The 11,795-nt window shown below is 39.2% G+C and overlaps 2 protein-coding genes across 2 annotated transcripts in view; both read right to left on the bottom strand.

Moving 5' to 3' along the window:
• Window positions 1-956: 956 nt before the first annotated feature.
• Window positions 957-3,713, bottom strand: LOC103514850. Its single transcript, XM_026827701.1, has 4 exons — window positions 3,701-3,713; window positions 3,046-3,387; window positions 2,077-2,504; window positions 957-1,046 (listed from the first exon to the last, which is right to left on the bottom strand). Exons 1-4 carry the CDS (start codon window positions 3,711-3,713, stop codon window positions 957-959), a joined length of 873 nt encoding a protein of 290 aa, XP_026683502.1.
• A 1-nt stretch (window position 3,714) lies between these two features.
• The window catches only part of LOC113469783, a 20,011-nt gene continuing 11,930 nt past the window's right edge, over window positions 3,715-11,795 (bottom strand). Inside the window, exon 13 of the mRNA XM_026827700.1 lies at window positions 3,715-4,005. Within this exon, the coding sequence (XP_026683501.1) occupies window positions 3,715-4,005 (291 nt within the window). The remainder of the gene's footprint in view (window positions 4,006-11,795) is intronic.

Below are 11,795 nucleotides of genomic sequence, written 5' to 3'. Positions count from 1 at the left end.
TCATTGATCATTGTCCTTGAATATTTTCCCGGTCAAAGGAGAAAGTATGCAATGACCAGGCGAGAAACTTGGTTGGAAAACCTGAACACACCTTGAATATTTTCCCGGTAAAAGGAGAAAGTATATGCAATGACCGGGCGAGAAACTTGGTTGGAAAACCTGAACACACCTTGAATATTTTCCCGGTAAAAGAAGAAAGTATGCAATGACCGGGCGAGAAACTTGGTTGGAAAACCTGAACACACCTTGAATATTTTCCCGGTAAAAGGAGAAAGTATGCAATGACCGGGCGAGAAACTTGGTTGGAAAACCTGAACACACCTTGAATATTTTCCCGGTCAAAGGAGAAAGTATGCAATCACCAGGCAAGAAACTTGGTTGGAAAACCTGCACACACCTTGACGTACTCGACCCCGTTGCTGAGGGACATTCTACGGGATGGGCATGCTACGACACAGACCAAGAGAGTACGGGCCTGATTATCTGTTGACACAACTGTTCAATGTGATCAGTAACCATTGTATTTACGCAGACATGTATTTTGTTAGTTTATCAAAATGGAAAGTATTGTTATCGTCAATCAATAAATCGTCCGTAAAACCTAAATAATAATGAATTATCTCTTAACTATTGCCTCAATTTCGCAACTATACGTATGCAGGTACCTATACGAGGACAAAATTGGATTCCTTGATAAGGCTTCCACCAAAGAACCTACTCACCTCGCCTACTGAGCACAGTTTCCGTCTTCTCCTCGGGCTTTTCCTCGACAATCACCTCCGCCACCACCTTGGCCTCCTCTCCCTCCTGCTTGCTGTAATAGTAGGGCTCCTCGTCATTCGGGTAGACCTCCTCGGAGTAAGATTTCGAATACGGATCATCCTCGTCATAATACGGATCGTTCTCTTTGGCGTAAGGGTCTTCTTTAGCATATGATTTTTTTTTTTTTTTTGCAATTACTTAATTTCACCACTAGGGGAGTTGGCCGGTCTAACATATTGAACGTAGAACTGTTTATGTATACAGTCGAACCTGTCCATGTGTGTCTAAATAGGAGAGTGGGAAAAAATTGCTGGGTCCCTTGGATTCCCAATTAGACAGTTTCGACCGTACTTATCGGGTTTTTTTTTATCCTTTCTCTCTCTTTCTGTCTACATGCCATAAGAGAATAGCAAAATATAATTTGATACAGGGAAAAGAGGGAGGGAGAGAAATAGAAAATGAAGAGAGAGAGAGAGAGAGACAAATAAGAGAAAGAGAAAAAAATAGAGGACATAAAGACCTCAAGAAGGAAGAGAGAAAGAGAGCGGGAGAGAGAGACAGAAATAAGAGAAAGAGAAAAAAATAGATGACATAAAGACCTTAAGAAGGAAGAGAGAGCGAGAAAGAAATATTGGAGGGAAAGAAAGAAAGAGAGTGGGAGAGAGAGAAAGAGAGAGAGAAGGAGAGAGACGAGAAACTTACAGATTGTTATACTTTTCTCTCTTTTTAATATTGCGCCCAGCGGGATAAAAGATATTCATTTTGAACTTTGCTCTCTCTCTCCATCTCTCTATTCCTCTCTCTCCTTCACTCGATTATTTCCCTATCCCCCTCTCTCTCACACACAATCTTTCTCCCTCTTTCTTTCCTGTACCTCCTTCTCTTTCTATCTCTCTCTCCCTCTCACTCCTTATCCATCAGTTTTCTTATCTTTAATTTATTTTTTTAAAAAGGAATAATGCAACAAGGATTACATTATTATGTACTATGTACTACATATTAGATATATGAATAGGAAAGAGAGAGAAAGAGAGAGAGAGAGAGAGAGAAAGAGAGAGAAGGACAGGGGGACGGGGAGAAAGAAAGACAGAGAGATGGAGAGTGGCGAAAAAGAATTGTGACTAAAGCGAAAGAGAGAGGGGAGATAAATATGAAGGGAGGAAATAAGAATTGTGACTAAAGCGAAAGAGAGAGGGGAGATAAATATGAAGGGAGGGAGAGAGATAGAAAAGGAGGAAAAGAGATAGAGGAAGAGGGAGACATATAATAGTGAGGGAGGGAGAGAGATAGAGTAATGGAAAGAGAGAGAAAGACGATATTGCAGTGAGAAGAAGGATCGGTCGGTTTACCGTACGCATCTTTCGCGTACGACTCCGTCTGACTGTACGGATCTGTCGTTTTACCATACGAATTCTCTTTTCCGTACGAATTCTTCCGATATGGGTCCACGGGTTTGCCGAATTGGTCTTTAGCGTACGGATCCGCCTTCCCGTGTGAATCTTTCCGGTACGGGTCCGGCTGTTTACCGTACGGCTCCGTTTGTTTACCGTACGTCTCCGCTGGTTTACCGTACGGCTCCGCTTGGTATTGTTCGGCAGCGTTGGTGTACTCGTTGGACGTCTGATTCCAGTAGCTGTCCGCTTTGCTGTCGTAGACGCCGTTGGTTTTCGAGTACGGATCGACGTCCGTCGACTCTGCGTAGGCTGCGGTGATCATCTTGCCATTGTACATGGTTTGGTCCACTGAAATATACACAAGACACGATTGAAAATAAAAAATTAAGGAGCGCGGCAGCGCTCCACCCCGCCAAGTCAAGAAAGTTTGACAGTCTTGAAATATGACAGAACGGTGTACGAGTAATCGCTACTATTATTATAGAACCTTGAAAATGTGTATTACTCAGAGACATCTGTATTCCTCAACTTGAATTGATCCTCGATCTCAAAGAAGAACATACCTACATAAAACCTACATAAAAAGAAGAAAAATGTCAAATCATAACATCTTGCGATTGGTTGCTCGATCTGTCTTCATTTCCGATATCCGGAAATGAAGTCTTCCTCTTCATTTCCGGATATGAAGAGCTTCCGATCAAATGACTACCTAAATGTACATAATATGCAGCATATGCTGTGTCGCTTTACGACTATATACATATTTAGAGCAGTTTGTTAAATTATGTACATTACTTAATATTGTTTCTCATAATTATTTTGGAGTCTCCCCAAAATAGAGGATGTTTTTGACATTTTGTCAGATCGTCAGGAGAATGATCAATCTTACCTGATGAGTAGTTATCTGTTCTCTTGGCAAACGGATCAACGTCCTCGGCGTAAGATTCTATCGAGTTTCCATACTGGTCCAGAACTTGGGCTTTGGGTGCATACGGGTCAATGGGCTGTTTCGCATACGGGTCATTAGATTGCTTAGCGTACGGGTCTATCACTTGGGATTTGGGTGCATATGGGTCATTGGATTTTGCATATGGGTCACTGTTTTGTTTGGTGTAGGGATCTACGGTTGCGACGGGTTTCCCGTATGCGTCCAGAACGGGTTTGGCATACGGGTCGGATGCGATTGAAGTAGGAGGTTTGGCAAACGGGTCAGCCTGATCCATGTATTGACCTGTGAAAGCCAAACGAAGGAAAGGAATAATTACTTTGACGGAAATTTTCACATTACTGATAACATAGTTAAGGTAGAAACACACTACCTACCATCACTTCACGTCACGTGAGCTCCTGGAGAGTCAGAAAGATGTCTCATTTTCCAAAACCATATCAAAATTTCCCCATAATATTGTAGGTAATCTCGTTCAGGACAGACACACTACTATCACGTGACGTGAGCTACATCTTTCTGACTCTCCATGAGCTCAAGTGACGTGACGTGATGATAGTGTGTTTCTACCTAGGGATCTTTGTTTGCTTCATCTTACAATAGAAGTTCATCTTACAAATGGATTCTGACTGTTTTTAGCTCAATAAATAATCGCTCTTGGGATTTTCTCCTGGCATAGTTTCCATACTGGTCCAGAACTTGGGCTTTGGGTGCATACGGGTCAATGGGCTGTTTCGCATACGGGTCATTAGATTGCTTAGCGTATGGGTCTATCACTTGGGAATTGGGTGTATATGGGTCATTGGATTTTGCATATGGGTCACTATTTTGTTTGGTGTAGGGATCTACGGTTGCGACGGGTTTCCCGTATGCATCCAGAACGGGTTTGGCATACGGGTCGGACTAGGCGGCTCAGGCTCGGGACTTTTTTTTTCAAATACGTATTCCGCAAATGTAATAGAAAGTCGTGTGATGTTCACACCAGATTTTTTGTATTGTAAAATAAGAATGTCAAATGTCTCTGACATTCCTGTAAAATGTAAATCATTATTCTGCTGCATTCTTTTCTATTGTAAAATAAGAATGTCAAATGTCTCTGACATTCCTGTAAAATGTAAATCATAATTCTGCTGCATTTTTTACTTTCCTTATCTTATAAATAACTCTTTGTATTTTACAATACAAACCTTTGTATTGTAAAATAAGAATGTCAAATGTCTCTGACATTCCTGTAAAATGTAAATCATTATTCTGCTACATTCTTTTCTATTGTAAAATAAGAATGTCAAATGTCTCTGACATTCCTGTAAAATGTAAATCATTATTCTGCTACATTCTTTTCTATTGTAAAATAAGAATGTCAAATGTCTCTGACATTCCTGTAAAATGTAAATCATTATTCTGCTACATTCTTTTCTATTGTAAAATAAGAATGTCAAATGTCTCTGACATTCCTGTAAAATGTAAATCATTATTCTGCTACATTCTTTTCTATTGTAAAATAAGAATGTCAAATGTCTCTGACATTCCTGTAAAATGTAAATCATTATTCTGCTACATTCTTTTCTATTGTAAAATAAGAATGTCAAATGTCTCTGACATTCCTGTAAAATGTAAATCATTATTCTGCTACATTCTTTTCTATTGTAAAATAAGAATGTCAAATGTCTCTGACATTCCTGTAAAATGTAAATCATTATTCTGCTACATTCTTTTCTATTGTAAAATAAGAATGTCAAATGTCTCTGACATTCCTGTAAAATGTAAATCATTATTCTGCTACATTCTTTTCTATTGTAAAATAAGAATGTCAAATGTCTCTGACATTCCTGTAAAATGTAAATCATTATTCTGCTACATTCTTTTCTATTGTAAAATAAGAATGTCAAATGTCTCTGACATTCCTGTAAAATGTAAATCATTATTCTGCTACATTCTTTTCTATTGTAAAATAAGAATGTCAAATGTCTCTGACATTCCTGTAAAATGTAAATCATTATTCTGCTACATTCTTTTCTATTGTAAAATAAGAATGTCAAATGTCTCTGACATTCCTGTAAAATGTAAATCATTATTCTGCTACATTCTTTTCTATTGTAAAATAAGAATGTCAAATGTCTCTGACATTCCTGTAAAATGTAAATCATTATTCTGCTACATTCTTTTCTATTGTAAAATAAGAATGTCAAATGTCTCTGACATTCCTGTAAAATGTAAATCATTATTCTGCTACATTCTTTTCTATTGTAAAATAAGAATGTCAAATGTCTCTGACATTCCTGTAAAATGTAAATCATTATTCTGCTACATTCTTTTCTATTGTAAAATAAGAATGTCAAATGTCTCTGACATTCCTGTAAAATGTAAATCATTATTCTGCTACATTCTTTTCTATTGTAAAATAAGAATGTCAAATGTCTCTGACATTCCTGTAAAATGTAAATCATTATTCTGCTACATTCTTTTCTATTGTAAAATAAGAATGTCAAATGTCTCTGACATTCCTGTAAAATGTAAATCATTATTCTGCTACATTCTTTTCTATTGTAAAATAAGAATGTCAAATGTCTCTGACATTCCTGTAAAATGTAAATCATTATTCTGCTACATTCTTTTCTATTGTAAAATAAGAATGTCAAATGTCTCTGACATTCCTGTAAAATGTAAATCATTATTCTGCTACATTCTTTTCTATTGTAAAATAAGAATGTCAAATGTCTCTGACATTCCTGTAAAATGTAAATCATTATTCTGCTACATTCTTTTCTATTGGCCTTTTTTTTTCACATTTGTGTTTTTGTGGGGGATCTCACTCCTTTTTTCTAAGTGTGTATTTACACATCATGTACAATTTACATGGTGTTTTTGTATTACCTATTTGATGTAATTACTCCTTATGTGTACTTGGCGGGGCGGAGCACTACCCTCCGCCTGTTGTAGTGAACACGCAACGTTAATTCTAATAACTGTGCTTCCTCCATGAGGGGTTTGTTTGGGGAGTTATTGCACGAACGAAACGAGGTCCAAGTTTTGACTCGATAATTGGGCGTTCACTCGTTCAGTTTGTCTGTACGTAGGTTTATGCATTCCACAATACCTAAGTCTTTGACGGTTTGTTCGATTTTGATCAAGTTTGACGAAAATGTTCTCCACATTAAAGGGACTATTCTGATTTGATTTTGAATTGTTGGTATTCATTGGGCTTTCAGAGAGCCTGTTGCCTGTATCCATTCAATATTTTTGAAGAAGTTTGACAGAAGGAACTCCAACCCAACTGTTAAGGTCTTATTGCCCCGACATCCAAGAGAGAAGGAAGAGAGGACATTAGAAGGACGTTGCTAAAAATTTCAGAGGAAGAGTTGTGCCTTCAGATGGCAAAATCTGTAATCCCGTACTTTCTTTCTATTCCCCACCTTTTGTTTTAGCTCTCTCTCCCTCCCTCTCTCTCTATCTCCCTCCCTCTCTCTCTCTCTCCCCCTCCCTCTCTCTCTCCCTCTCCTCTCTCTAAAAAAAAAACAATATAATACATAGGTATCTAATATAATTATAAAAAATGTAAAAAAATGTCTACCTAAAATGGAAATTCTCGAGCATCAGCAAAAATTATGAGGTTAGCGTTTTGATATTGTTTATTTTGTTCTTCCAAAGCTATTATTTGATGATTTGTACTGTACTGTGCTTTTTTACGGATGCATTCATTTTGATATTTCAATCTTCGTTAGCTTCATTTTATCCAACATGGAAGACGAAATGGGTTTGGTTGCTTCATCTTGTTGTCGTTGCTTTTGTTGGTTGTGTTGGTATTGTTGTTATCGTCTTGGACGGTTTCAATTAGTACTCTCAGTAGTTTCCAGACCAAGGGAACAGTCGCAGCGACTTTCTCTGCCTTTTCCCGTTCCAACGCGGCCAGGGTCGGCGTTGCATCCACAAAAGATCAACACCTGACTGATCTTTTCACAGAGTGACATTTGGTTCTGGTGCAAATACTTTGCGATAAGATGTCTTTCTAAGCAATCTAAACCGTCTCTACTTTTATTTGGAGATAGAAATTGTCTCCTCTTGTTTGCTTGATACGTTTAACGAGCTATTTAATGAGTTGATTTTTAGCTCAAATTGTCTCCTCTTTGAGTTAAACTACTCTTCTCGGTAAGATTAATGTTTGAAGACTGGTTTTTTTTACACGGGACTGAACGATACGTTCGCGTTGACGGAAGTCGTAAGTTCGATGGTCGTTGGTCAGGTCTCCCCGTTTTCTATGATCATTTTCCCCGATTAACTACAAAAGAACTTACCTTTACGTTGACCACAGCCTGGGTGCTCCATGAGCCCAGCCAGTCACTATCAGGTAGAGATACTAGCGAATTTCACATATTAATAAATATTGAAGGGCGTATTTGCGTTTTATGACACCTAATTATAATATTTACTACGTTCTTGTGTCACTTTAGCTTAGGTTAATGCGCTTGGAAAAAGAATAAGGTAATCGCACAAGTTGTACACTACACACAGAATGCAAGTTCGAAAACACACAGAATGCAAGTTCAAAAGAATGCAAGTTCAAAACTACACACAGAATGCAAGTTCAAAAAAAAAAATCCCAGACCGTGTTTAATTTTCACTCGGTTCTAGAAAAAACAATCTCGGATCAAAACAACGATCGAAAATCGTATAGAAGCGCAGAGACGGGGCGGGGGTACACGACGATTCAAAACGGCTAAAAGAAGCAAAAAACCACGGGTAAAAGGTAAAAAAAAACGCGAAAAAATCAGCAGATGTCCGAACGATTTTCTCTGAAATTCATCACCCCGATGCGATGGTTCTTGGGTGAAATTTCCACTGTTTTCACTGGCGAAGTTGAGGTTAAAAGAGAGAGAGAGGGAGAGGGAGAGACCTCCTGTCGGTTATGCTTTAAGAGCTTCTTCTCATTCGATTTTGAAGAATGACAGGAAAAAAGAAAATCCCTGCTAAGTCCTTAGGAGAGGGGAGGAGAAAAAGAATAAGAGGAGGAGGGGAAGAAAGACAAGAAGGAGACAAAGAACAAGAAGAGAAAGGAGAAGAAGAAGAGAATTAAGGAGGAAGAAGAAGAAGAAGAAGCAAGAGAAGGAGAAGATTAGGAAGAGAAAGAGGAGGAGGAGGAGAATTCCTTTTCCATCAAAAGAACTTATAAAAGGAAACGTGGAAAAGGAGAGAAGAAACGGGAACATGGAAATAGACTGGAGGAAGGAGAGAAGTTTAAGGGGAGGGATAGAGAGAGAAAAGGAGAGATAGAAATAGAGGGAGAGAGAGAAGGGATATCGCCAGAGAGAGAGAGAGAGAGAGAAATGAAAGGAGAGAGAGACCTCCTGTCAGTTTTGCTTTAAGAGCTTCCTCTCATTCGATTTTGAAGAATGACAGGAAAAAAGAAAATCTCTGCTAAGTCCTTAGGAGAGGGGAGGAGAAAAAGAAGAAGAGGAGGAGGGGAAGAAAGACAAGAAGGAGACAAAGAACAAGAAGAGAAAGGAGAAGAAGAAGAAGAGAATTAAGGAGGAAGAAGAAGGAAAAGAAGAGAAGAAGAAGCGAGAGAAGGAGGAACGGAGGAAAAGATTAATAGAGAGCTAAGAGGGACAGAGGTAGGGGGGAAGAAGGAAGAGAAGTTGAAGAAGAAAATGATGAAAAAAGGAAGTATTAGAAGTGAGGGGAAGGAAGAGAGAATGAAAAGAAGAAGAAGGAAGAAGTAGAAGAAGAAGGAGGAGGAGGAGAAGAAGGAGGAGAAGAAGGAGGAGAAGAAGAAGGAGAAGAAGAAGGAGGAGGAGGAGGAGAAGAAGCAGTAGGATTAGGAGGAGGAGGAGGAGAAGAAGAAGGAGGAGAAGGAGGAGGAGGAGAAGAAGAAGGAGGAGGAGAAGAAGGAGGAGAAGGAGAAGAAGGAAGAGGAGAAGACGGAGAAGAAGAAGGAGGAGGAGAAGAAGGAGGAGGAGAAGAAGGAGGAGGAGAAGGAGGAGAAGAAGAAGGAGGAGGAGAAGAAGGAGGAGGAGAAGGAGGAGGAGAAGAAGGAAGAGGAGAAAAAGGAGAAGAAGAAGGAGGAGGAGGAGGAGAAGGAGAAGAAGGAGGAGAAGAAGAAGGCGAAGGAGGAGAAGAAGGAGGAGGAGAAGGAGGAGGAGAAGAAGAAGGAGAAGAAGAAGGAAAGAAAAGTCTTGGGAGAAGAAATGAAACAAGTTTGAAAGAACATACGTAAGCGGCAAAGAAAAATGAAAAAGAGAAGCAGATTTGCTGAGGAGAAATAGGAGAATTCCTTTTCCATCAAAAGAACTTATAAAAGGAAACATGGAAAAGGAGAGAAGAAACGGGAACATGGAAATATTAGACTGGAGGAAGGAGAGAAGGAGAAGATAAATAGAGACCCAAGGGACAGAGGTAGGGGGGAAGAAGGAAGAGAAGGGGAAGAAGAAGAAAGAAAGAAGCGGAGAAGGAGAAGAAGAAGAAGAAGAAGAAGGAAGAGGAGAAGAAGGAGGAGGAGAAGGAAAAGGAGAAGAAGAAGGAGGAGGAGAAAAAGGAGGAGAAGAAGGAGGAGGAGAAGAAGAAGAAGAAGGAGGAGGAGGAGAAGGAGAAGGAGGAGAAGGAAAGAAAAGTCTTGCGAGAAGAAATGAAACAAGTTTAAAAGAACATACGTAAGAAGCAAAGAAAAAGGAAAAAGAGAAGCAGATTTGCATCTAAAGTAACTTCTCTTGATTCGAGAGAAAATTAAATTATGTCACTGCATGTGATGCAGTCTCCTGCGGTTGCAGTCTAGTTCAAGACACAGGGGGTCTTGTGGTTCGATTCTTTGTGTTAACATGGAATTTTGGAATGTTAACACGTACACACGTAGAACTTAGAAGCGCAGGTTAAGCTCAAGGTAAGATTCCAATATTGTTGAAAAAAAAAGAAAAAAATAAATAAATAAATTATATATATTCAAAATACCTAGTATAAGGAAAGTAAAAAGAAAGTATTGTAGAGTTTTGGTCTGGAGATGCTGGGTTCGAATCTCGGCCAGGGCGGAAATTTCTGTAAAAGAATGTGCCTTGCGAAAGCAATTTCCAGATAGATATCTTTTTTCTTTTTTTTTTCTTCTTCTTCTTATTCTTTTTGTCTTGTTCTTTATTATTATTTTTTTAAGAGTAGTGACGTCATTAAATCAATTCCTCTTACTTCTTGGCGTGGTGGCAACACTCCTGACTCAACACTCCTGACTTCCGCACACCCTCAGTCCCTCACACATACAAATACAAGCATACACCATACACCCGCATATCAGTGACCTTATTACGAAGTACGCAGACATGTTTTTGTATGTAAATTAGGTTATGAATATTATTATTAGCATCCAGTGTCGACTCGTGAGATAGAAAAAGAAGAATTAAATTTGTGCATATTGATGGTAGACTTAGTAACTTTGTGAAGGTTCATTTTAAGTATCTACCAGTAAAGAGTAAAGGTCAACCAGTAAAGAGTAAAAGTTATTTTCATATTTAGATAATTAAATTTGTGTTCACACATAGTCGACCGGCCGTCCATCGACATCGAACAGTCCCCACTGCCTTGACAACATAGATTTACCTCATCGATCGACGGCCGGTCGACTACATTTGGACACTCCTTAACAAATACCATAAAACAGAATTACCCCAGTGGTAACGCGCTTTCTAGTTTCTAGCAAAGCAGAAGGGATGCCAGCCTAGTTAGCTTGGTTGGTAGTGTGTCTGCCTTGTAAGCGCTAGGCCGCGGGACGTCCAAAAACCACTGCTCGGGTGGTAGTCAGTAGCCCCCACGAATGCGTTCATGAAAATCTCGTTACGAATAAAAGTATAAGTACCTTTATGTAGTGCTTTATTTAGACTGTCATATTATGTCAGCTTAGAACAAGTTGTTTTATCCAATAAAACGTACTCAATGAAATACCTACTTAAACTCATAAAAGGTGAGTTTAGTGATAATGAACTTATAAAAGGTGATCGACTAAAGTGTAAAGTGACAATTCAATTATTTGCAAGCTCCATGAACCATTGAAACCTTCGTGATATGTTGGGTATTATGCTAGGCTTGTACAGCGAACATACCGGGTGCAATTTTCGACGAAGTCGAGGTTTTGTCGGCTCTTTCGGCTTCGAATACGGGGTGCACTCAGTAAAAAGAAGATTTAGAGAGTTGATGAAATGGTGTGATATCCACAGAAATTTCTTTATTCTGCCATTACCACTTGGCGAAAGCTAAAGCAGCTAAAACAACAACATATCCACATATATTGAAGCTCCAAGCTTTACCACACATACTTTCTGATTCAGATAGATTTTTAGGCAGTACGAGTACAATTGTTAGAAATCGCCACCCTCTTCCCGGAAATCTCTTCACAACTCACCGTTCTGGCCGTTGACCTATGTATAGGGACTTACGCAGTATGTCACCCTTGAATATTTTCCCGGTCAAAGGAGAAAGTATGCAATGACCGGGCGAGAAACTTGGTTGGAAAACCTGAACACACCTTGACGTACTCGACCCGGTTCTGAGGGACATTCTACGGAATGGGCATGCTACGACACAGACCAAGAGAGTACGGGCCTGATTATCTGTTGACACAGCTGTTCAGTGTGATCAGTGTAACCATTGTATTTACGCAGACAGTGGTGCGACTAGCCAAGTTACAGCACTAAGAGTAGGTATGAGTTTATATTTTTTTT

The sequence above is a fragment of the Diaphorina citri genome, unplaced genomic scaffold (assembly GCF_000475195.1).
Source record: "Diaphorina citri unplaced genomic scaffold, Diaci psyllid genome assembly version 1.1 scaffold1233, whole genome shotgun sequence".
NCBI lineage: Eukaryota > Metazoa > Arthropoda > Insecta > Hemiptera > Psyllidae > Diaphorina > Diaphorina citri.
The sequence above is the reverse complement of the archived record's forward strand: the minus strand, read 5'-3'. Positions and strand labels throughout refer to the sequence as shown.

Coding starts and splice junctions, on each gene's coding strand:
- LOC103514850 (XM_026827701.1), bottom strand. Junction 2,505..3,045: donor AACAGATAACTACTCATCAG/GTAAGATTGATC, acceptor TGTATATTTCAG/TGGACCAAACCATGTACAAT. Junction 1,047..2,076: donor CTTCTTCTCACTGCAATATC/GTCTTTCTCTCT, acceptor TCTCCTATTTAG/ACACACATGGACAGGTTCGA.